General features: G+C 33.6%; 1 protein-coding gene across 1 annotated transcript in view; it reads right to left on the bottom strand.

Annotated features, from left to right (window-relative positions):
* Dhc1 (Dynein heavy chain 1) overlaps nt 1-27,104 on the bottom strand; it is a 171,885-nt gene that overhangs the window by 81,742 nt on the left and 63,039 nt on the right. The window contains exons 5-22 of the mRNA XM_071588843.1: nt 23,653-23,845; nt 23,400-23,569; nt 22,507-22,632; nt 22,188-22,352; nt 19,859-19,966; nt 18,375-18,681; nt 18,236-18,253; nt 17,063-17,286; nt 14,842-14,989; nt 14,522-14,703; nt 13,035-13,241; nt 12,343-12,539; nt 12,101-12,245; nt 9,676-9,778; nt 8,117-8,316; nt 6,066-6,214; nt 3,224-3,374; nt 299-586 (exon numbers count right to left, since the gene is read on the bottom strand). Coding sequence (XP_071444944.1) covers nt 299-586; nt 3,224-3,374; nt 6,066-6,214; nt 8,117-8,316; nt 9,676-9,778; nt 12,101-12,245; nt 12,343-12,539; nt 13,035-13,241; nt 14,522-14,703; nt 14,842-14,989; nt 17,063-17,286; nt 18,236-18,253; nt 18,375-18,681; nt 19,859-19,966; nt 22,188-22,352; nt 22,507-22,632; nt 23,400-23,569; nt 23,653-23,845 — 3,081 coding nt within the window. The remainder of the gene's footprint in view (nt 1-298; nt 587-3,223; nt 3,375-6,065; nt 6,215-8,116; nt 8,317-9,675; nt 9,779-12,100; nt 12,246-12,342; nt 12,540-13,034; nt 13,242-14,521; nt 14,704-14,841; nt 14,990-17,062; nt 17,287-18,235; nt 18,254-18,374; nt 18,682-19,858; nt 19,967-22,187; nt 22,353-22,506; nt 22,633-23,399; nt 23,570-23,652; nt 23,846-27,104) is intronic.

Here is a 27,104-nt window from a genome sequence, read left to right as displayed (position 1 = left end):
GGAAGTGCTTTTGAAACCCATGTAAAATATATAATTTTCATTTTTAGCGGGATTACCAAACTGACTAATTCATTTAGACAAATAATAATTAATTCTTTCAGAATGTTGACCAGAGTATCTCATGCAAATTATCCAAAATGATCGATGTTCAAAATAGGATAAAAATTGGATAGGTTACACAATTTGAAGACATTTAATTCTGAGTGTTAGCTATATAAGACCATTCTATACAAAGAAGTTACAGTAAAATACTTAAGTAACAAAGCACATGATGTAAAAAGAAGACACTTATACTCACTGGGCGAAGTTCGTTGGTACATGTTGAGAGCAAAGACAGAGTCTTAAGAACTTCCTTATTCTCCATAACATGAGCATTAAAGTTCCTTTGCTGAACTGGGAAAACAGGTCGTTCTTCAGAAGCCACACGATATAAACGACGTCTCCTGCGCTTCTTTGCATCATCTACTGTACGTCCACCAAGTGAACCAGACTGCCCCATACCCCCCTGGGTATCAATTTTGGAAACCACGAGGTCAGCCATTTTAAGGGCCTGACGCCCTAAGGCGAGCCTCTTCCAGCCGACACCCTGTGCTTGCCCGAGAATGGTAGGAGGATAGGGATAACATTGTTTTGGTTCATGAGGTAAGGAAGGAGAAAAGCCATGGGAAAGGACATAGATTGATTGATGTGAGTGCAAAAAATCAACAATAATACAAGAGAACTCACTAAAGAGCGCTTATATATATTCATAAGGTATGATAGAAATATAATAGTAAAAACAGTAGTTATGAAGTGATAATACTTAACAATACAATATTGATACATAAATTATTTTTTGCTTGAAATAATAAAATTTTTACGTCAAAATGCTGCTATAATTAAAATATTTTATAAAAAGAATGATATTAAAATGTGCTATCTACTTCAAATTAAAAAAACGTTAGCCCTTGCATAAATTTACAATTTACTGTTATAGTAATCAACAAATGCTCTTAGTAGACTAGGATTATTAGAACAAATTTATATTTTCAAATCCTGAAATTCACATATTTCTAGTAAAATAATAAGAATTTCAGGTAAAAGTAATTTGTGCATGAAATGTTAATGGGATGATTGATTTTATGCATCCCACAATTAACAATAGAGATATGTTTTAAAACATTTACTTCTATACTAATTTTTCCTGACCAAAGTCCCTACATAAACAGCGTAAATAACAAGTGATAGGTAAGGGAAAGTAAAGTTTTAGTCCATGCCAAACTCATGACTAGTTTAATTTTGATTTTATGCTTAAAATATTTTAATGCATGCACAATAATTAACTATTGCTGGAAAAGAATTTTGAAATAGGATGCACATGCACCAATAATTATAGAAGAACAAATTATCTACACAAAATAGTGAGAGATTCTTATAAGTAGTATTTTATATGGCAGTAGAATTGGCTGATCTTTCATTACTTTTCAAGGATAAGTCTTTCATCATTGCCATTCTATATATCAAGGTTATAATGAGAAAAATGGAAGTATCTGTCTTATCTGTGAGTCTTCTTTTGGTGCAATTACTGCCACAGTATTATATGAAAGAAAATACACACTGAAAAGTCATACTGAAGCATTTAATTTGGAATTTCAAAATGTGTCCTCACATATTCTTTGGAGTTAGCCATTATTTGTAATGCATTACTGGACGTACATGCATGTGTGCATGTCCAATGAGAGGACAGTCCAATGCATCCAGTTAACTCCAAAGAATCAGCCTTTAAAATCACAATGCATAAAATCAAGATTCTACTCTTTTAGGAGAGTTGTCTGGACCAAAAAGCATTGCGTAAATTTGAAAAATATATAAATTTGAAGTTTCACCATAACTGGATATAAAACCTTGAAAACCACACATGATTATGCTATAATATGCCATTGATCTTTGTATCTTTCATTTGTTATTCTCTGGGAAAGTATATTCTAATATGAATATGCAATACCAAGTTTCCACAAAGCTAACCCTGAAGCAGTTGATTAAAACAAAGATCACACAATGCTTAATTCCCATTAACCTACTCAAGAACTTGGAAAATATGTAAATATAAATTAAACCACCACCATCAAATTTGATTGTCTTTTTCGATAAGACTTTTCTCTGCCAATAATTTTAATATATCTTTGAAATAGATCAACTCTGGTCTATAAATATCTATCATAAGAAATATTTTCTTATATCTATAACCTAGAATCACCTGACACACCCTGTCACTTATATTAACAGATACTAGAAGAGGAACTCAATATCAACTTATGAGGAGAAATCTATGAAATTAATTGTTTATGCGTGCTAATAGAAAACATCCAAGTTAGCTAACATCCATACATAAGGCATGATGCAGCAGACAACCTCTGCTAGGATACTAACAATAGAGGATGTTAGTATTTTGAGATGAGAGACATAAAAATTATTAACACTGGGAGATATGATCAATATACATGTAGTCATCCCAAATACTGGCAGTAGTCGACTTTTATCAAGACCATACCTTATGGCAATAGCTGCTTAGGAATCATTTTGCATGCATGTGCTTTATGTGTTGAATTTGTACATGTGATATGTGCATTTGTCATATTCCAATTAGTTTGAGAATGCCCATTTGTAAAATATAGTGCATGGTGGAGGCAACAATAGCGCTCATGCACTTACAGTGCTGGCTAAAGATAAAAAATAATGGGTTTTAATTTTTAAGGAAGTAGATCTCAGGCAAGCAAAGGATTTATATTAACATGATAAATAAAACCAACCTCAGATCAATAGACACTTTCATCAGTAGCTAGGGTGAAGGTGTTCCTTGTCAAAGCACTAATCGAAACTTAAAACATATATATATGATAATTGTTATTAAGATAAATATTTACAACGAGCATATTTATAATCAACATTTATTGCAGGATTTGTGATTCTTTTAAATATATTTATGAAATATTTACAATTTAATTTTTATATGTGAAGTGAACTATTCTACTAATAATTGACTTTCTATAAATTAACTAAATGCAAAAATGTGATTGCAATATGATATATCTTTCATTCAAATAATTCTGTTTGAATCAAATAAAAAGTAACTGTTTCAATAGTCAAAGGTCTTATGATAATACTATTTACAATGGTTAGAAGAAAAAGAGATTTTTTAGCAGCAGTTTTATTTTCTATTGCTTTTTGAATAATTAACTTGTACCTGATGACCCTTTCCTCCAGTCCACTGAGATACTCCCTTGGATACTCCTGCAATGCATTTTCCCACAGTAACCAAAGCCTCCTGAACTTCTTCAAGACTGGGCCGAACAATAACATTTGGGATCATAAGTGACCCATGGAGCATAAATACAAGATTAAATGTACCAACACCACTTGAAGAAACTGGAAAAGAATTAATGACACAATTAATTAAGGTATAAAATCTTGCCATGTTACAATCATTATCTATAAAATAATTGCATATTCTTGTACTAAGCAACTTCTTCAAGTAATGTGTATAAACTATAAAAGGTAAGGTAAAATATCTAGAAAATTGAAAGACTTAAGGGTCAGCCTTGTGCGTGAATCCATTGCCTAACTGAATGTAATTTTAATTCCTCTGCGATGAAGTTCCATCAATCTGTGGGAAGCAAGGTCAGATCATTGTATCACACCCCTATATTATTAAAATGGGCTATGAGAAGCATGCATTGAAAAGCCATAAGCAAAAGTACTGATCAGTCATGCAAAACAATTATAAAAGCTTTTGAAATTATTATAAAATAGTTATGCAGAGTTATAGCACAACTTGAGCAATTCCATTTTACAGCACAACAGTGAGATGTTACTGATTCTTGCATATATTATGATTTCTTTGCTTCTCAGACAATACTTTTAAACCATGAAATGGCAGAAATCACAATGGGATATGGAAAATTAGAATAGTTTCTGAAAATTTTTAAGCTATGACAAATATTTTAATCCTGTAGAGAATTTGACCGTAGAAAAAATTATTGTGCTTTTCAAAGGCTGGGTAAATTTTTGGATATGTCCCCAAGAAACACAAACAATTAAAAGTAAAAATATATAAACTGTGTGGAAAGACTGGCTATACTTATGACATGAAAGTTTACTCAAGTGGAGACTGAATAACTTAGACACAGGACGCACATAAGAGGGATAAGGCAAAGATAAGTGGAGAGAAAAGCTCTTTGCCCATCTACTGAATGTTACAGTGCTTGTGCTTAACAGCTGTATCCTCTTCACCTCCTTTGGTTGGCAGGTGACTCATCAGCAGTTTCATCTGCTTCTGGTTAGAAATTTCATCAAGAAAGATTCATAAGCACTCCCCCTTACACCTTCCAGAGGTGAAGACTCATCAGTTAAGTTGGAGAACAGTTGCATAGCTTGGAGGCAAATAGCAAGCACTCACCCATGAAGGCCAATCACCAAAAGTGTTGTGTGTTCTCCAAGAAGGGGAAATTTATTTGAACATGAAAGATGTTTGGAATATTTAATGTGGTTCTCCAGTCATACAAATTTGGAGGTATACTATTCCAGGCTTCAAGAAAAGTCATAACATTTTTTTATTTGAATTATATTAAATTTAAATAAAAAAGTATTATAATGCCAATTTATATCCATCCTTTTCCCAAATCAATGAAGATTTGTATTCATATTTCATCTCTTTTCATGACAACGACATGTTATGATTACAAAAACCCTTGCCTATTCAAACATTTTATTTGGGTAATTTATATCATATGGTTCAAAAAATATAGGATATTCGGATTGAATGCAAAAAGGCTAAAGCAGTCAAAATAAAATTTGGTATTAATCTACTAAAGGGCATTTACAAGCAATTCAGTTATTACTTAGTATTCCATTATATCAAAATCTGACTTGCATAAGGATCATCAGCTGGGAGAATATCAAGTGGGATTTAAAAAAGGGCACTCAAGTTCAGAACTGATTATGGACTTGAAAACTATATTTCTAATGTAAAGGTAGAAAATTCATGATGACATAGATTTGAGGAAGCCTATGTCTCAATTTCTTGGAACCTGGACGTTGGTTTGATAGGTGAAGGTAGAGATCGCCTAATACTATTTCCTATACTGCATGTGAAACTCACACAACAGGTTGGGGGGGGGGGGAAGACAATTCTCCTCTGTACCACCAGTGTTTTCCAAAGATGAACTTGAAACAATCACCCAGCATGGGTGAAGTTGAGGATGCCCACCACATCAGGAATCAAACTTGTTCCTATGGTCAGTAGCCTAATGCTCTGCCCACTGGATTACCATGTCCCTCCGTCAGTTGTAATATTATATCATTTTATAATGCCAACTTCTTATTTTATGAATAACTACTCCCCTAAATTTGTGTCACATTTGGTAAATTAGTATTTAATTAAGACGGAGCAGTGATGTAACATTTGAGATTCATTCAATAACTATTTGCTAATTTATTATCATTTCATAATTTGATTCATAGGGAAAAACCCTAAATCTCACACCCCTGAAAACAAAGCCCAAAAAATTGAATTCAAGCTTAATGATTTGTTTTACAAAGAGCTTAATATTATGTGCCTTCTTATCGCATTAACCCCACCCACACTAGTATCCATTGGAAATTATTATCCTCTACCTATTATCATATACTTTCTCCATTTCCTTCCCTCCCTCCAACATCTCCCATCACCATGCACCTATATATTGCCTCCTGACACCTGGAAACATCAAATTTACCATAGAATGGCACTGTCCAAAAATTAACTAAATACAATGCTTCTCCACCATCCTGTACACATTAATGGATGATTTTGTGCTGGCTAGGCTGAAGGGATTCTAAATCCACAGTATCAGTAGGACAACTGCTTCAACCATTTAACATTACTTCTATTCTGCTTTGGTCTTTCAGAGCCTATTGAAGGCATAGAAAATGCATTAAATTGCTTGAGCTACAAAATATTTCAAAAGAGAGTGTTTGATGGAATGTTTATAAGAAATAATGGGAATATTGGCATTATATCTAGTAAAATCAATGTGTTAAGATCACCTGGATCATTCATAGATATTGAAGGTAAAGTAAATCTCCTTCTAACAGTATCCAAAGACTGTCTTGTTACTTTTGTTAGAACATCCACAACCTTACGGGAGTAATATCTTCTCATCTCTGATACAGCATTTCGAACCATTTGCTGCATTCCCTGGAAAAATTTAATTGCAACTGCTTAATATTTGTATCATAAAATTGTACCCTGAACAGTTACAGAGAGCTGTAAAATATATTATTTTCAAATTTTTAAAAATATTAATAACATGATTTTCCACTATTATGCAATTTTCATTGCAAAGAGAAATGGTTAGTTTACCTTGAAGCTTAAAAGTGCTAATGCACAGCAGTTGTTAAATGCTAGATAATTGCACATAACATTTTAGATTCATAATAAAAGCAGCCACATAGTAGGGGGTTAATGGAATTCAGTAATTACCACCATCACAGAATATCGATTTGACCAGAAAGTGGTAGCAGTGTCACAGAGCTGTTGCCAGAGATATTTTGCTGCTACTGTATATATATTAAGTAAGTAAGTAAGTAAGTAAGTAATTTTATTTGCCCAGCAGATTTGTACAATTGTAAAAAACAAGGACAGATATAGGACACGTCAATGTTATATAAAGAAATGATAAATACTAAGTACATGTTTAAATACAAAGAAACTCATGGGACAAGAAGTTCATTAATAGAATAAAACATTTTACAGAGTAAATATTTCTGAAGGTTGAGCTTAAATATAGGCAGCTTATGTTGTGCTTTCAGTTCTTTAGGAAGTTTATTAAAAATCATGAGGCCCATATGTTCTATTGTTTCAGGCTCCACTTCGTGGAAGTATTTAATATCCATACTAAAAGGAAAGACTTGTACTTTTCCACAGATTTTATTATATGGTACAACGCGTTTCATCAACTTGCGGCATCATCAGGTACAAATTTGCTTAAAAACATTTTTTTTAGCAAATTTGTCCCTGATGATGCTGCAAGTTAGTATGGCTACTGTATATATTTGGCATAAGCTTACTGCAGGCATCTACAGTAGCTCTCCCTAAATAGACATATGCGTTCCAAAAGTAATGCAAATGAATTTCCAGTGTTTCTCTCATTTGTCGGAGTGGGAACTGCTTGGAGTAGGTGGGGGAGACACTAAGCTTTGCCGTAAAACCTGTATCAGTGCTCTCCAAGCTGTGGAAGTAGCAGGATGTCTGTTTTTGTAAACCTCTGCGTGCTGACCGTGTCACGAAAGCCCAACCAAGAGGAAATTTCAAATGAACTTTTGCAACATATTGAAAACAAACCTGATTATTTGGACAACTTCATCACTGGTGATGAAACCTGGGTTTTTGAATATGACCCAGAAACAAAATGCCAAAGCTCTGGGTGGTGAACCGACCAGTCCCCCAAGCCCAAAAAGGCAAGAATGAGAAAATCAAAAGTGAAAACAATGCTCATTGTCTTTTTTGACAGCAAAGGAGTGGTCCATAAGTTCCTCAAAGGCAGACAGTTAATGCGGCCTACTACGTGGATGTGCTGGAAAGACTCAAAAAAGGGTACTTTACCTGTACCTTAGCTAGAATCTGCTATCTCTCCTGTGTGTAGATATGTATTGGCTATGGGTATTCTGTATACAAATGGTATTCAAATGGATTCCTGATGCATAACAAATATGACAGAAAATATGTATGCCATCTGGGATTCAATAAGGCCATGTTATAAGTTAATTTGATATTCAAAATGTGATAGATGCTGTCAGTTATTTCACTAGTAGTTAAAATTATTGATGTAAGGTTCCACCACCACCTATAGAGGGCTTCAGAACAATACCAGTTCTAAGTAGTCCTCCATAGCCATACTGAGAGTTAACCTAAAAACTATGAGAGAATGGCACAAATAGGGTTTTGAGTATTTTATGGGAAGGACAAATATTCGAATACCTACCACAAATAAGGCAATATTCATCATGCTTAATATACAAGGAAAAAATACAGCATAAATGCAGGTAAATGTGAAATGGGAGAATGTAAATTTTGGAATCCACTGTAATTAAGAAATACCTTTGAGAGACCAATTCCTCCAGCTTGTTGGAGTAGTGTGTGTGGTTCATCAAAGCATGCCCACACAGCACTCCAATCCTGCTGCTGACCTCCTCCTTCACCCTGGTTTCCTTGCTTTTTGGAATTTGGAGATTTAGCATCTGAGGCTTCTCCTGTAGCATTGTTTCCTCCTGATTCCCCAGCTCCTTCTTCACTTGACCCTGTTTTATTTTTAAGGGTGTAATTAAATGACCATAATAATCTAAATTCAATGTGTATGAGAATGAGATTTTTTTAAAATCAATAGCAGATTTATAATCTAAACTTTTTAAAAATATACTATTACTAATACCATTTTTATAATGATGATGATTAGTGTTATTAAATCAAATAAATAAAATCCTGACACAATTCTTTTGCAGGAATCTTTGATCCCTTTTAAAATGACCATAGGAGAAAATATATTTGTTCAATTATATATTATTCCCGTCTAATTTATACAACAAATTTTTGCACACATTTCTACATCTTAATATACAAAATGAACTGACTCTTTTATAACCAATTAGCCAAATTTCTGATTCTTAGTCTGATCGAATAAAAATAGAGCTGGCATGATTGAGTTGGATGAGCAAGATGATAACAGAGTGTCAGAGCTAATTAGGACACAAGGGTGCCTTTATGGAGTGGGATATGTCCAAGGAGACCCCACAACACCAGGCGGTGAGCAACTCTCTCTGAATGTGCATTAAAAATATTTTCTAAGGATTAAAACTCATAGAGGATGGCTTGCTGTGACAGAAATAAGCATGATATCTGATAAGGAACTCAGGCTTTTGAAATTATTCTGAAACTGACATAAACACTCATCTCACTTGCATGCATTCTATTGTCCATTTCAAAATTGAATGACTCCAGTTTTGAGTTTAATCTCACAAATATGGCTAAAGTAATTTGAGCACATTTACACTCCATTTGAGCTCAGTTTTAGACAATATTTTTGTTATTATTTCCACGCATTACTTCCACTAAAATTTCCACTGGAATTTTCTTCATTCATGCTTCTCGAAACTGTTATGGAGAGTTTCAAGCAAATATCTTAATCTGTCATACCATTACTAAATGATTTATCAGACTTAATTATCTCCTGAGCAGTGTTTACTCATAAAATGTTGCATTTACTAATTTCTCAGTCTCAATATTATGAATGTCATAAGGCTTAAAAAACCAACTATTTTATATTGATTGGCATGTATTGTGAGATATCAGGGTTTTAAGGAGGCCCTAGTATGCTGAGTTGAGACGGGTGGCATTTAGAAATGTTCTTCACACTTGGAAATGTCTATTGAAAGAAATGAGATGAACTTCTGTAAGTTTTATGTCACTGGGCATGTGTCCTTTTGATGATGTAGGTGTTCATAGAGGGATAGCTACTTCTTCAATTAGGGAAGTTACATTAAAACAACTTTTTAATAAACATGGAAGAGTGAGAATATAGGGTAAGGGTAGATTATTGAAAATATCATATTTTTACACATGGTTGCTAATTTTTAAATTACCTTCAATTAAAAATTCAAATATATCCTGATCTCCATTTCCTTTGAAGGCTAGTGCAGCACGTTTCACAAGTTCTAATATTTCCTCCACTGCTTCTTCTACCATTAAACTCTTTCTGTTCAGCTCCTGTAAGCATTTAAAAGATTCTGTAGTGAAATACCAATAATTGCACCTACCAGGTTTACATGCAATGTATCACAAGTACTCTAAAATGTGTAAACAGCAAGCCCTTGCTTTATGATGGTTCAGACCAGATACAAGACAACCAATAGACAGGAATTGTCAAGGGAAAGGAAGGTACAGGAAAATTTTAGGTTCATTTCATTATTCCATGAATGACACAATATATATTTTTATTGCAAGTAACTTCAACTCTTGATATAAATCACTCTTGCTAGCATATTTTTAAAGAGACCTAGTACTCTGAAGATTCTAAATCTTGCCACCAGCAAAATTTTAAAGTAAATGTATGGGTACAATATGAGATTAAAATAGTATATACAGGTAGTCACAATTTTCCCCTTTTAACTATGTATATTAACATCAGTGTTTATTAGATTTTACCTCTGTAGCTAGGCCGCTTTTTCCAGAAATGTTCCCAATATCTCCTATAAATATACCATTCTATTTCCTGTTGTTTCTCCTTGCCTTTGAAATCTGATTTGGTACTTTTTTGGTGGATTACTCATTACTGCTTCAAGAGACGGCTTAACACTAACACTGGTCCTTGATCCTCCTATACAGTTTTTCCCTGGGCTTGCAAATGTGATCACTATGACAATCTGATTTGCATATTGTACTACAGACTAAAACTGTAGTTTATCTCACCCAATTTCCAAAGAAATTGAATAATCCAGAAGTCAGATTTTACTGACTTCTAATAGCTAACACTGTACACATAAGACATTTTAATTTTGAACTATCACCAAACGCTCAAATGAAGAAAACAAATATTTTAAAGGATTAAGACAAAGTCATTAACAGTCTTGTCTTAATCCTTAATAATTTGAAAGGAATGAACACTAACATAGAAAATGTTCCACCGAAGAACATCATAATGCGAGTACCCACTAATCACTCCATAAGTCAAATCTAGAAACTATGCCAAGACAGTTTAACAATGGGTGACTAGCAATAATAAAAAACTACAAGGTAAATATATTAACTTCCAAAAGGTAATGCATGAAAGCATGGAATTAAAACATTGAAATTATCATTTTAAATACTGCTACTGCCCACTTGATGTTTTTGCATGTTACAGTATGTACGAGTACATTCTGTGATTTTTCCTGCGAAGACTGACATGGCTGACTTTATAACTGAATAAAATCAATGCATAGATATTTCACATATAATGGGATCTTAATGATCCCATCTTAGTTCATCTGAATTTCATGCTAGGAAACAGTTATATATATATATATATATACATATATATATATATATATATATATATATATATATATATATATATATATATATATATATATATATATATATATATGAGATATATATCAAGGACTCTTGAGTGTATGTAATATATTTCCTGTCTCCTGAGTGGTCTCTCTCTACCACTTGAAATTTTAATCACTTAAATTGAAGCAGTGTGCTGCATTTTGCCAAAATAATGAGGCATGAATGCTTCTGAGATGGACACAAGCAATTTACATATACATGACCCATCTGGAATAAATTACCACCAATGTGTAAATTATTGGGTTCACTTAAAGATATTTTCACAATAACATGCTCTGAGGACTGAATTAATATTGTAAAGCAAGGATACACTGCATTTTGACTATATTGAATATATCTCTTATTACTGTCAGAATAGCACCAAAATAATGTGCATAAGAGACTCATATGTTATTGAAAATAGATTTAATGATAGACAAAAGAGAATGATGAGTGTGAATGAAATGCGCACTGAATATTGAATAAACTGGTATGCGACTAATAACAATATTTACTCTTCGATTAGCATTAGCCAATTAACCAATCATTGTCTTCCACAAATCTCATAACTTTATGAGATACAAAATAATTTTTATACTTCAGCAAACTAGTTATTAGGAATGTGCAACATTTTTTTGCTATTTATTTCAAAATTATTCACTCAAATATGACTAATTCAATCCAATTTCAAGTAAACTGAAATAATAATAGTAACCTCACCAGAGTGACCTGATATTGTGCATAAAAATGAGGAAATTTCACTGTGAAAAAATCTGCTAGACAAGGATTTGAAAGTAGATCCTTCCATTGCTGTCTGAGCGCTTTCCCCAGTTAAGCTACTGAGACATCTTATTAGATGTATCTTATAGGAGGGCACTTCAATCTCAAGATCACACATATGGAACACGGGTGATCAGATAGAGATAGGGAATTAAATAATTATTGAAGACCTCAATTTCTGAGGCACCCATTTGAGAATTTTATTGCCATCACCAGAGCTGCTTGAATGCAGTGTGCTTCAATGCGTTCCACAAACTCTTCAACAGACCATGGCTCCTCATCTGGTAAAATGTGAAGTGTAACTTTTTGCATACTTGAAAGGACTTGTAGAATTCTATTTGTGTAGACATCATGGACCCTAGAAAAATAATAATCAGCAGTATCTGTGAAACTAGTTTTTAAAAATATATCTCACCACTTAAATTTAATTCTATTTTTAGAATTAGACATATTACCTAGTAACCAGGACGTCAAACTGTTTGACTGCTTCTAATGTTGATGTGTAAAAAGGTTTCCAGCCGGGATCTGTCCACTTTATGGTATTAAGACCAGGAGTTAGCAGTGCTGTTAGACGCACTAATTGTGGAAGGAAAAGTGGACGTACCTCCAGTTTTACTCTTCGCACAGTTGTCAGAAATTGGTTGAGCAGCAGCTGTTAAATATAAATTGAAAACATCATACATCTTTCTCAAGCTCATTGGCTTGTCCCACAATTTAAAAATGTGATACCAATTATATGTATCTCAAGTTCTGTTACTTTGAACTACTACATAGCTCTTCTGAAGGATACAAAATAAAAATACTAAATCATCATGCCCACAATGTAAAAAGTATCTTTTGCCAAAAATTCAAACCACTAACCATCCTCCTTGCCCTGACCTGCTCCAATCCTACTTTCTCTTTGGTGAATGAACAACAATAATACCTCCTTCCACTTTTGAATGGTTTAACAGTAAATTAGACTGCATATGCTAATCTTGGCTAAAAATTTTCAGTATTTAAATAAAGACCAATGGATGATTAAGTGTGGTTACAAGAAAAATTTACCTCAGAAGTAGTGATATTGAAAAAGATAGATATTGGCTTTTTCAGAATTTATTTACTCTTTAAGTGTTCATTTAAATGTAATCATAATATAGACACTTACCTGCATTGAGTCATTCACTGTGGTGAAGTAATCCTGCTTTGAAAGCAGTGTTAAAGTCACAATAGGTATTGAAATAGACATTTTTGCCAAGCAACCAGCTTCACGAATAAGGAGACGTATTCGCTGATCAAGGTTTACTTTTAGTCTGCCAGTGTAGGGACATATACAAAGAATCTTTTTGCTTAGGCATTCATCAACCACCCAAACCTGTAAAATATAAGGCAGTTTTAATAAGATTATTAATTAACAATAAAAAGTAATGCTTTTACAATCAATGACTCCTAGCTCAAAAAAATGATGGTACACCTTATTTTAGCACCTCCACTGAATGCAAGAGTATAAAACATAAGCAAGTATGATAAACCCTCTCTAAACTGAACCCAGTTAATCCAGACTCCCACTTAATCTGGACAGAGTCCAGCGATATACTGCAGATGGCTTATTATGGGGTCACAAGAAGTACACTCAGCCAAAATATATATTTATCTTGCAAGTTTCCAAGAATATGGCAAAACATATTTATAATATTACAATCAATATTCCAGCTATACATTTAAAATTATGAACAAACTATTTCTACATAAAATTTAATTTATACTTTCATCTAAATGCCATAAATCTTCATATTAATTAGTAAATATTTACAGAAAAATTGCAAAATTTTGTCTGAATTTGATTTACATTTCTCTCAAATCTATAATACAGATGGAATGGGTTTGTACTGAAGAGGTCAAAAGGAAATACATAAGATTTACTAAGTGAATCAAAGATTCCCAGATGAGCAATCTGCAAGTAAAAGGAGTTCATACTTCTGTGTGCTAATGCTGATTAAAGCCATAAGTTGAAAAGGAGTGCCATGAGATTATATGGAAAACCTTCAAATCTGAAGAGGATATCGAATAACCTCTCTCTAACTTAAAATAACTTGTCAGCTGATTGGTTTAACAGAGCTCTTGTAATGGGCTGGCTCCATAATTGTTTCATTCCCTAAGTTGTAAGTTACTAATTGATGCCCTGAGAATACCTAATGAAGAAATAAAGTATTTTTTATAAGTACTAGAGACAAGTGAAAATCCTTAATCATTCATTTCCATTGAAATCATCATCGCAAAGAATGCAAACAAACACTCTCATGATGATATTAATTTTTCAACAGCTGTTTCACTCCTTCTAACTCTATTAACTACATTCATTCATAAATGCTTCACTGAAACATCTGCTCATATGAGCTGAATGCATTCACACATTTTCTCATATTATTGCACTTAAAAGCATAGTATTATAAATTGTAATCATAATTCAATGTATTCGTCAGATTTCTAATGACCAATGCTACAATCTAGATTGTCTATAGGTACAATAATTACATGAATTTGAAGTAATATGAAATTAGTAATTGATAACAGTTTGTTTGTAATTTGTCTCATTCAGATTACAAATACATCGTTACATATATCTACCATACCTCAACAAATATTCATACTCACATTGTGATTCATCCATATATTTGTGACTTCATTTTCATATGTTGTAAGGGTTGCACATACAGCAGTGTGCTTTCGAAGGAGCTCAGAGGTTGTGGGAAGAATTCTGAGGACAGGATGGGATGAAATGCTTTCCACCATATCTTCTAAGTGGCTTTTCAATGAACGGACCCATTTAATACGCCCTAAAAGCAAAGTTTTACATTGTTTAACTTACCACCTAAATTTAGTATATTGCCACATGATTCTAGAACAAATGGAAATCTCACAGTTTAAAATCAAAGATATTCATAGATAATTGCTAGGCATTAGTATTTACATACCAGCAATTGGAGGAAAATAGCGCGGCAGAGGGGGGTCATCTCTTTGCCGGCGGAACATTTTCAATATTCGATCAACTTCTTTCTCACAATATTTTAACACTCGATCATACTTTTCATCCATGCGGGTTAGAGGTATTTTTTCACTTACCTATGAGTAATTGGAATTAGAAACGTAGAAGTTATATGGTGAAACCCCATTACAAAAGATCTCACTACTTAGTTGCTTCCCAAAAATACACACATTAGCAGTATTGGATTCAGAAAACCTCTATGAGGGCAATTGTTTAGTATGAAAGCTAAAAATCATGTTAATTGGAAAACAATGACATTAATTTATAGACAGCAATGGACCTTACACTAGATAACTTCATGCTCAGTGGGCAGTAGGTATTCAAAAGAAATGTTGGGAATATAAATAGTATTTATTTCAAATTTTACTAAGGGCAAAAATACTACACAAAAAGCCCCTCCCCTCCCCCTTGGATTCACTGCTGTATCTTATTTATATTGTCTTAAAATATCTGCATTTAAGAGGTGGAAAATAGCAGTATGTATTTCAGAAACAGTACCAGAGGATATAAAACATAATGACTATATTTTAGCTAACAATAATAAAATTGTGCAAAGATGCCACAACTCATTAAAATTTTGAAAGTGTGTTAACATTTAAACACATCACCAAGTATGTTGTAGTTTCAACACACAGTTAATATATACTTAAAGAAAATAGTGGGGAAGAGGTGAGGAATGGAGGCCAAGGGAGAAGTGGTGGGCTTAAAATGATTAAATTATTTTCAACAATGGCAAATCTGTATTTACGTTTAAATTGAATGAAGAGATCATGAGGTTATTATGGTTTAGAAATAATTCATTTGGTTTCCTCAGCAGAAAAACAAACAAAATGAATAAGAACATACTCTTAAGGAATTAAATAAATATTCAATATCCACAAAATTAATGATCTGGAAATACTTTGCTTCAAGCATTTTTAATAAATGATCTCCTATTTTACATCAGTTAGGGTAGATGAGCTTGACTTTAACTTTTTTGAAAATCACACAAACAGTCATTATTAGGTATCAGCATGTGTATCACATCTTAGGCTGGTGTATTAAATGACAAGCAGAGGGCCTCCATCCACTGATCTAAGTCAAGAAGCCAGCAAAACTAATGTTTTAGGAGCAGAATGGAAAGTCTTTTCCTGCTGTATTTTCCTTGCCATCAAAAGTGTATGACTATGCCAGGTTTTTCCTTTAGTATCCTTGATTCCATTTAAGTCAGCCAAGGAGACCATTCTCTCTCTACAGTAGGGAGATTCTTTTTCATGGTCACCCACAGAGGATACCCTCTGTAGAGTGAGCACCACACTAGTGACAAATAGTTTTCTTTGAATATCCTCCAAGATAATTCAGATATCTTTTATTATTGCTTCCCTTTGTATAGTAAAATATACATTCTTCTATCTGTGGTTAATTTCATTACATGTTACTGTTGCAAACTTTGCAGCGATATCAATCAGAAAGTGGAAGAAGAAGATTCTCAGGACACAAAAATTATGCAGGTCATGTTTACTTTCACCAAATAGTGCAAAGAAAAATTATAGATTAATATTTCAATTTAAACCAACAATATATACATAAGTAGCAAATTTCTTCATCACATATGAGTATATGAAAGAGAACCCTAAAAATGCAAACACTATTAGAACCAGTTATCCAAAATTATTATTATTCTTTCAGGAACGCAACAAATTTTCGCTTTGGTTCTTCTAGAGAGGGGATATGTTTTATCTTCCTTTGCCAAAGATTAGAGAAGGGTATAAGATAGTACTGTCACTTAGACAAGGACTAGTCATTACAGAGCTACTCTTCTCCTCTACTTCATACCTTCAGGAGATGGCATGAGAGTAGCCCCAATAAAAAAATTTGACCTTATAAGCAAGGGCCAACTGGTAATATTTAAATTTTAATGATGCACAATGTATTGTGAAAAAGGTCAAAAATAAATGATGATTATTGAATCACTGCACTAGGTGATGGCTTTTTATCTTATAAATATTTTAATTCATCCATAGTAAAAAGTATGCCAATTCCAACGACATTGATCCGGGCTGCTATTATATTCAAATTCAACAATATTTTGAATTAAGCAGGATCATTAAGAAGGCATTACTGTACTGAATTAAGTTTTTTAAGATTAAAACCCTGCTTCCCATACTCACCTTTTCAAATCTTAATAGAAATCTTATTCCCTGTGGAGTTTCCCAGACATTAGCAAAGTTGGTTTCAATAAGCTCACTTATGCTTTCTTTTAGTTGGTCAGTCTGAACCAAAAACTCCTGCAAGTCATTGTCAAACTCCTTGTTACGATGGTCTAAATAATCATAATTCTTTGCTGTAACACCTTTTTTGGCATCATCAAATGTTTTCATGGCTTCTTCCAGAGCTGTAGATAAATTGACATCACAACTTTATGTAATATTAATCATACGCATTTATAACTTTAATGTTGTTATTTTTACTCTAATTTGGGAATAGCTAACCATGAATTTAAAATGCATCAGGAAATAATTAAGGTTTTAATTTTTCAATAAAATAAAAAAAACCTTCATTTTACAACATATATTTCCAATCACTGGACTCAATAATGTACTTATTTAACGATGATGCAATGAGCAAAAACATTATTGACTGATGAAGTTTTTTTGGATAAACTGGAAAAATTCATTCTTACTTCTTGTGAGTGGAGACTTTTACTTAGCATTGAATCTTAAGCAGTAAAATTGTAAACCTCAATTGTCACTGGAACATTTTCATTAGATATCTTAAGAAAGGAAAATAAAACAAAATAAATTCCTTGCAATAACAAGCTACATTTTTAAATACAAATTTTGAAAGTGTGAGCATGTCAATTAAAATTTTCCTTACAATTTTGGTGCAACTATTATATTTCAAATTTAAAGATGGTTATTGGTTTTTATATCAGAGAAATAATAACTATTCTGGTAAAAAAATAATAAATTGGTAGTAGGGTGTTGCCCGATTCAATAGACATGCTTGAAATTATGAAAGTGAGGTATGATATTATCACTAATTTTTATTAAACATAATTGATTTGTTTGATAAATAAATAAGGTAGCAAAACATGCTTTTCACTTTGGAGAAAAAAGAAGAATGGATGAGAGATTAGGAATAAGTGGAATATTTAGACTTGCTGTAAAAGGTTAAAATATTGCCTAAAAGTTATCCAATAGGGAAGTACATGGTAAATAATAGAGATCCAAAAAAACTAATACAATTTTTAATTGTTTTCCTAATGATATAGCCTAGAATGTCTTGATTGTTTTCAGATGAGGAAAAAACCATTTTGGATTCCTAAAAAGAAAAAAGCGCACCTTCTCCTAGTAGCAGACCTGGAAGTATAAAATTTTCATATTATGAATAACCATGTAAAGACATATATATGCCAATTTGGCCATTGTCTGCATTTGAATGTGAGAAGATTGATACAAATAATAAAGGGGGTAACCTTACCTTCCATTCTTCTTTCAAATAGGGAATTATAATCATCGATTAGATCAAACAATGATATAATGTTATTTAATCTCACACAAAATGAGTCAAATTTTCCAAAGACATAATTCTCAGAGAAGCCAAAAGGAATGCGACCAGGAAGAAACTGTTGTTCTTTTACAGTATAATATGTCTCTCTGTACATTCGGTTTAGTTGGACACAATGTCTTAGTCTCTCTCTGACATCATCCCTTGACTGTGTCCAAATCGTTTCCTTTCCTCGGCATGTTATATAGCTCTTACATGTTTCAATCATTTGATTAGTAATCTATGTGGATAAGAGACAACAGATAAAAGAATTTTAGATATGATTATATGAAGAATAATAGCATTGAAATACAAGAAAACCTATTAAAATTTGGCACTATTCATAAAAAAAGGCCATGCCAAGGACTAAGCTATGTTCAATAGAATTCATAGTAGAAATATTTCACTTTCATTTTATTCAGTCCTCTATGTGGTGGCAAGGGGGGCGTGGTTGTGTGAAAGAGGTATAAGTCCTCTCATTATATTTACTTGATATATTAGCCAATGAACTCTGGACCCTTGAGTCTGGCAAGAATACTCATAATTGGAAAGCTGACGGAAAGCTGCCTTTAGAGTGAGGAACTGAATGAAGTATTTCTTTGCTTATGTACTTTCCTCCCAAGAATTTATAGGTATCGACAAGGGCAATGTAAGGACAATATAATAGCTAATTTATGTTGACTCTGGGTATTGATTTGATCATTTAATTATTGCGACCATATTTTATCAACTTTATTAGCTAAACTTGCTAAGAAAACTCAATTCCCAGTGCTGGTCCTCACTCATGTACTGGTCCACACACAGTTAACTTTATCATATAGTATTCCTTGGAAGTGGATAAATTGATTTGTTACATCACCATTTAATTACAGCCAAGTTGACTTTGACTTTTAAAAACAGAATGGAAATATTGCAACTGTAACATTACACCATTTGCATAAGACCGTAAACTTATTTTAAAGGGTACGTTGAATATTTATTTAAAAATGTATACTATTTATTATGACTTTTATGGACAACATTAACTAAAATTAATCAGCATTGGGTGGCAACTAAGGGCTTATTCAAGGCTGTGATTTCACAATCTCATTATCATCAAGGTTTATGATGAAGAGCCTTTTGTTCAGAAGCTGTTGCAACAAACCATCAATAATTCAACGACGATAGCAAAAAATGTATTACATTTTATGTCATGGCCATACCCTTTCCTGTGATTCTGTACAAATGGTGGAAATGTCATTTCTCTAGTCAATGAGATTTAGTCTATACATTAGTGCTCTTCTACAGGGTGCGGCAACATAACTTCCTTTTTTCAAATGCAAAACTCTTTCAGAAAAGTAAGTAATGTTGCTGCACCTCTATATACCTATCTGTATCTTTCCCCAGAAGAGTTGTAATATTGACTTTTCAACTATTACCTTGATCATGAGTGAAGAGGTTCTTTCCGATGTGTTGTAAAATTGTGATACACTATGAATGAGTCGAACAGTTTGTAATAGACTCAATAAAGAGTCTTTCATTTTTACCTGAAATGAAAGTTCATCAAAGATGTGTTCATTATTCAACATGGTTTAGCAATGTGAGGAAAGATTTTTCATTATTCAGCATTAGTGCTGATTCCTTTTCAAACAGAAATTTACAGCAAACTCCCAATTATTCATTCCTAAATTATCTGGGCTGCATATCATCCAAGAATTTCCAATTGATTTTGTGTATTAGTGGGAATGGTGGAGTGGAGTGCAATGGGCTGCTTACCCAGATATTAGAAGCACCTTGCTTAATGGGACATCTAACTGAGGAAGAGAAGAGATGCTAAGTTGCTGACATTGTTTTTAATATCCTAAAAGGGGTATGGTGCAGAGTACTATTTTATACACAACCTCCATCAGTCATCACCAAAATGAGAGGTCTTTCCCTACACACAACAGTCGCCAGAAAATAGGAGACTGCAAAGGGGAAAATGGTGCACCTCCCATTCTTTTTAGTCATAGTAATGAGGGGATATTATGGCTTCCCTTTAAAATTCATACAGCAAGATTGAGCAGGCCCCATTCCAAATTTTCTCTCATTTGTGAAAACAGATCACATAATTCATTCCATAATATATACTTCATTGCTTAAGTGCTGGGGTACCACATGGAAGTAGTTTGCTATATATTAGGGGAGAGCTATGAGAGTGGAAAATGGATATGAAAAGAAAACATGTGAACTTATCAATAAAACAGAAACTTGATATTAATCATTCATGCAGAGATGAAGAAGTTAAAAAATTGGCTGAAGAATAAGGAATTAGTACATACAGGTACAGTTCATGACATTCATAAAAAAAAATTAAATTTCTCGTGTTGACTTGCAATTATGGCAGTATCATGAGTATACTGAAAAGAAACTTGATGAAAAAAAAAATAGACAAAAATTTTGACACAGCACTTCCACAGCGATTCAATCAAAAGCAAGCCAGAGGGATTACTTTTCATATCATATTCTGGCAGGAAATGCAAAATTTCCCATGATTCTTTAAGGATTAAGGAGAGTTTTGTGCCTCAATTTGTTGGTTGGTTGGTGCATCATCATGTTGTTGGTTGGTGTAACTCAAAAAGTGACATAGAATCCATGAAGTGGCAGTTGTGATGGGATGGCTAAGCATAATGCAGGATAAGTTGATAAATTTCATGGGTGCTTTAATAGCTAATAGAAGAAAAAAACCTGCTCACGGAGCAAACCTTCAATGCTGATGGAACTGGCCTGCACTTGGAGTACCTATGAATGAAATGATTTAGCTTTTTTGGAGGAGAATGTCACTTATCTATGTTGTTTTTAATATTTCAAAGGCATGATGGGAAATGGTGAAGGAGAATCTTAGAAGAAATGTCGGAATAAAATCCTAATCGGGTAAGAAATGAGAAAATGTTTTCATGGGTTCAAGAACCTTGATGGAGGCACAGATTTTAATTTTGATCAACAGATGAGGATGTAAATGCCACACAACTCTCCAGTATGGTATCTTTGACATTTGGATTTGAAAATGTAGAAGAGGTTCAGGAGTGGCTTATTGACTCTTAGTATCCTGGGTTCAAATTTCTCAATATGAGCAGATAAAGGATGTACCCATATTTAATTTTCATGTGGCAGGCACCTAAAAAAGTGAGAGTGAGGGAGTAGAGGAAGACTGCATGTTGTAGGAACCCAGTGGAAATTTGATTTTCAGGATATAACTTAGGTGAAAAATACTAGGAGTGACAAAATAAAAAACTTGAACACATCATTGAAACAGATAGTGATAACATTATCTTATTGAGTGATTTCAGTTTTAGTCAAGTTTATTTTTATTAAATTTCAGATAAAAATTGAGTTTGCTTTAGCTACACTGGGCACCATACTGTTTCCTTTTTGCCAATAACTGGTGGCAATAGCCTTCAAGGCATGCAAACTAAACAGTATTTTTTTCAGACTTCCACTTTCATTAAGTCCCTTCCAGCTGAACCAATGCCTCAAACCTATTATAAAATGCCAATGTAATGGTGGCCTCATTGGTAACTGGTAGTATTTTTTTGGGGGGTTTATTTATTTTGGCAGCAAATCACAAGGAAGGGAAACTTAAAATGAACCTAATTAGGAAATTATCTATGTTTTACAATTATCCATGCACCTTTAAAATGCATGCATTGGAATGGAAAATCTGGAGTTCACCGTACTCAAAAATTAAGCAAAGGAATATAACATCTACATGCATTTTAAACCACTCACAGGATCATGTAAATATAAACAATGGCAGCATTTTTCCATTGCTTGAATGAATTTAGCATTATCACGAGCTTCATTGTAACAGAAAGTGATTTTACGGTCTGTTTCCTGCCACTGCCTGAAGATTTTTGAATGGCCCAGTTGCAGACTCAGCAAAATCATTTGGACCTTAAATAAAAGAGCCAGAAAAAAATTGAATGCTAAGTGACATGATGAAAACTCTTAATTAACAAAATAATTCCTTAAATAGATTCTATGAAGCTTCATTATTTTTGTGCAATGAAATAGCAATATTAAATAATATTCATTGGTTTCATGGTACCTCTTGTGCTTGTAAATGTGCTACGATTTGGGAGAATTGTGCACCTCTACGTTTCCAATACTCTAATTCATCCTGTGGCCCACTAGCATCATTCTCTCTTCGGAGTTGCTCACTTTCCATCAGAACCTAAATATAAATAGCATGTTTTTTCAAGTAACACAAGAGAGATTTTGTTATAAGCAGATTTAGTTATGTTAGGCACTTACAACATAAAATTTTTCTTCATTATTTTACTCATAATTATATTATTTATTATTTTATCATTTTACTCATAATCTTTAGGTTAAGGTTAGACAATGTAACATCCAGATGGAGGTCAAATGAAAATTAGTAAGTCTACTAAATGAACTAATATCCAGGAATGACAGGTGGCACTCAGAGGATAAGGGGGTCTACTTATGGGTAAGATGGCTTATAATATCCGGGTCTGAAAATCTGCAATAATTGAATAATAAATTTGTAAATTAATTAAATATACTCTTCATTTACTAATAATAGTACACACTTTTCCTTAGAATATTCCTGGGAGCATAATATATTGAAATACCACTTCAGATACTCTACCACTCCTTCATTGCAGTGCAATGTTGCCTATGATGGGATATGAAGTTGTGTATTACAGGTAACTGCTAAATTCTAAGTAGCATTAGGAATCAAAAAACTATAAGCACAGTTTATGTATTGGGGCTGCATGTAGAATACTCATTTGCTAATAACAAGACCTAAAAACATATTGAAAACAATTAATGTATAATTCTCCCAGTATGTCATAATTCTGATCATGATCTATACTCATCCACTTTTTTTTAAATGGTCCATTCTTCCAAAATATTAATATCCAATTGATATCCTGAAATTCCAATCCAGGATATTACATAAACTGAAATCCATACCTCATTTACTCGTTTAATCCAAATTTTTGCTATCTCCTCCAAGTGTGCAACAACTTCAGGTAATTTAGACATATCTCTTGCTTCTTCCATATTTTTTGGAAATCTGCTGTTGTCTGATCCTTTGATATCATATTCAAATAGGTTAACTTGCTCACATACCTCTTCACAAACTATTAAAAATGAATAATAACAGATTTGCACAATTAATGGAATTATTTAGTATTTTTTTCAGAAGAGAAATAACAGTACCCACCACGCAAAGCACTACAGAATGATCTGAGTCCAGGTAGCAGCTGATTCTGTATTGTTGCACAGCAAGCCTCCTCCTCAGCATCACCATCTGCTCCTGGATGAGCCAAGGCTTCCATAAAGACATGCTCAACTACACGCTCAATGGAAGTCACCAAACCCACATTTTCTGCATCAATGACACCACAGTAAAGATCCTGAAAGGTTAGTAAAATCATAAATTTCTTATTGAGTAACTAACTCCTTCACTGATATACATTAATAATTTTAAGTTGTATGCTTTTGCTGGTTGAGAATCTAAAACCATAATTCCATATTGAGTAATACTTTTAAAGGCCATAAAAATGGCTTTTCAGGTATCCATGATGAGTTCAAAGACTGAAGAGAATACGTGGTTGGTGTTGCTATCACAGGATAAACTCACATTAATTTCAAAATTAGACATGTATTCACAATACCTATGGCATTATTTATATACAAATATAGTGTAGTTCAAGCACCAACATTTTTATAATAAAAGCCACAAAATATTTATCTCAAAACAATGATTTACGAGGCAACTTTTGTAAAATGCTGCTATAAATACAATGAGCAACTTTTGATGCTTAAGCCGAAAGTTTTCAACAGTTCTTAGGACTTATAGCAGAGTGTAATATGAGGGCTGTCCAGAAAGTAACCTCCGTTTTCGTGCAGCGTGAGACGTAATGCGGAAGCCGAATGATTGCTGTATTGACACTCATTAGATGAGTATGCATTGAGCTGCAGTAGTTGGAAGACCGCGCCGCTTGTCGTTTGTTTACAGTAGCGAGTCAAAATGAACAATGCGAACAATATTATTGGAAATCCCACCAAATGTGAAATGCGTTCAGTGACAACACATAGTAACTATATTTACTGGCTTTAAATTTCTAAGCCACTCACATTCAGCGGGAAATTTGTGCACAGTAAGGACTAAATGTGATGAGTGACAGTGTTGTGAGTCAGTGGCATTGTTCGTTTGAAAATGAACGGACAATTGTCAATGATGATGGCAGAAGTGGTCGCCCGTCCGTGACGAACAATGAAGTACTCCAGAAAATAGACCGAAAAGTTTGTCGAAACTAGCGCTGACGAAATCTGCGCTCATTATAAAATTTTCCACAGATTTTTAGGAGTCTGTTACATGGAATCTTGGCTAAATGGGTAGGCTACCACAATTTTTGTGCCCGTCTCAACGAGGAACATCACGATACCATAATCGGTTGATTGCGGTCTCAGGCGGCAGAATATTATGCTGAGGGAATTACTTAACTAGCTCAGAGGTACGAAAAATGCTTAAATTTGTTCAGCGACTAAGTGGATAAATAGAAGAGGTGTGTAGTTTTGAGATGTATATACTAAATTATATGTATCTATTCCAGTGTTTTTTATAGCCTAACTGAAGTTACATTCTGGACAACCCTCGCACCTCAGCTAACCATGATAGGTGTTAGAATTTGTCAACTGCGGATATGGTGGTTCAACTGGAATGCCCAAAAACTTGACCAAAAGTAAGTTCCTTTAACGTTGATCTTAAGAATTCAGGCGTATGGTGCCAACGCTATAGTTTTTCTGCTGTTTGTAGTGTACATATAGTGAAATGAGACATAACTGCCAACGGAAGGCGGTGCCTCCATTGTTTGGGATAAATGGTAAGCAGGATGTATAAGTCCTAATGACAAAATCTAAATATCAAAAGGGATAGTATAATATGCAGATGTAGACAAAGCCGCTTGTTTCATTTCTCAAATAAATTGTAACGTTATTCGATTACCCATTTGCAAAAAAACTCAAATATCATTGCACTTTTCATAATTTTAATCAATTCTGCAGTGAGCCACTGCATGCTATAATCAAGAAAGCCCTTTCCTTTAATATCTTCTATGCCGGGAATCGAGCATCATTTAACACAACAAAGGGGCCATACTGTTGGATATAAAATCTTTCAAATTGAAAGTGATTACAAGAATCTTCCTGATACTTAATATGAAGAATTTCAATCGAGGAAATATTTTGTCCTATCTTTGAAATGTAATTTCTTAAAATCACCGGGTATCCTGAAATAGGTAATTTATATCGTTTAAATACTCAATGCCTTCATGACCGCAGAAGCGGGGGTAGGCACAGTGGGCATTGCCTCTCCTTGCCGGAGGTGGATGCGAAGACGAAATTTAGAAAAATACAAATTCTACTCGCAATGCACTTCGAAATTAGGGACTGAATTCGAGAACCACAATCGGAAGAAGGAAGATTGTAACGAAAATATTGGCGAGATTTCCGTTTTCTACTTGGTTACCTATTGTTTCTTGTGAAAATACGAAGACCAAGTAATACCAATACCAGTGGCACTATGTACCCCACTTAATTCGCTGATTAAGTGGGCAAAATTTGAGGGAGTATTTCCAAAACAAAGCACACTTTGCTGAAAATAGTAATTGGTTTGTTTAACCCACGTTTTCATAAGCGGGTGCCCAAAAAGTTAATTTTTTATAGAAACATTACAAAATTAAAATTCCGTCCTGAAGCTCCAAATCGTCGTAATTAATCCTTTTGAAGCAGGAAATGCTCTGAATAACTTTTTAATATTTTTTTCTAGAAATAAGAAGCTTTGAAAGATTGTAATGCCCCAGTCACAACCGGGTACCCACCATTCAAATGATGCCATTTGTATGTCATAATTGATTGAAATAAGTCGGGGGTAATACTCAGCGATGGTGTACACAATACATTGTAATTAATAAACATTTATTCATGAATACCCTGCCAACATTTGAGAAATGTACAATATAATCACACACCGGATTTGCACATTGACTGCAACTTTTCTTCGTTTTCCTTGTTTTTCTGATTGTTTGGTTTGCACAAATGTAACAGCAGACAGTAACTATGATCCTACGAGTTGCCTCCCTAGGATTTGGACGACTTGAACTAGCTAGAGAAATGATCTCTCGCCTGATCACACTTTCTATGGCAATTTTAGAATTTTAATTGCGAGTCATTGCACATTTTGAAATTGTTCCAAATGGCTGGTCTTGCAAGCTCAGCTGTCACATATATTTACGTCGTTAGTTGGTTTTTCTTGGCAATACTAGTAGTATTTTCATAATAAAAAATCTATGAAGCCGTGCAGCTGATAGCGAGCATATTGAAAAACATGACTAGACGTCCTATCAATGAGCGACGTTTTGTCGTGTAGTCCATAGTATCAACACCAGGTTTACATTTATTATAACATGTTATAGTGTGTGGCTTCTTTTTAGTATCTTCGTGAACACCCACATCTGCATACATTTTTGATAATACATTACCGCTTTGTTTTTCTGGGGCATACTACCTTGATCAAAAATTTCCCGGAATTTATTCAGAAAATTAAAAATACAAGTTTATTCATCTAAATCTATATTGTCCCCTTCAAAGTAATCCCCATCGACTGCAACA

This window comes from Hetaerina americana, unplaced genomic scaffold, assembly GCF_022747635.1.
Source record: "Hetaerina americana unplaced genomic scaffold, ioHetAmer1.1.p SCAF_3, whole genome shotgun sequence".
NCBI classification, from domain to species: Eukaryota; Metazoa; Arthropoda; class Insecta; order Odonata; family Calopterygidae; genus Hetaerina; species Hetaerina americana.
The sequence above is the reverse complement of the archived record's forward strand: the minus strand, read 5'-3'. Positions and strand labels throughout refer to the sequence as shown.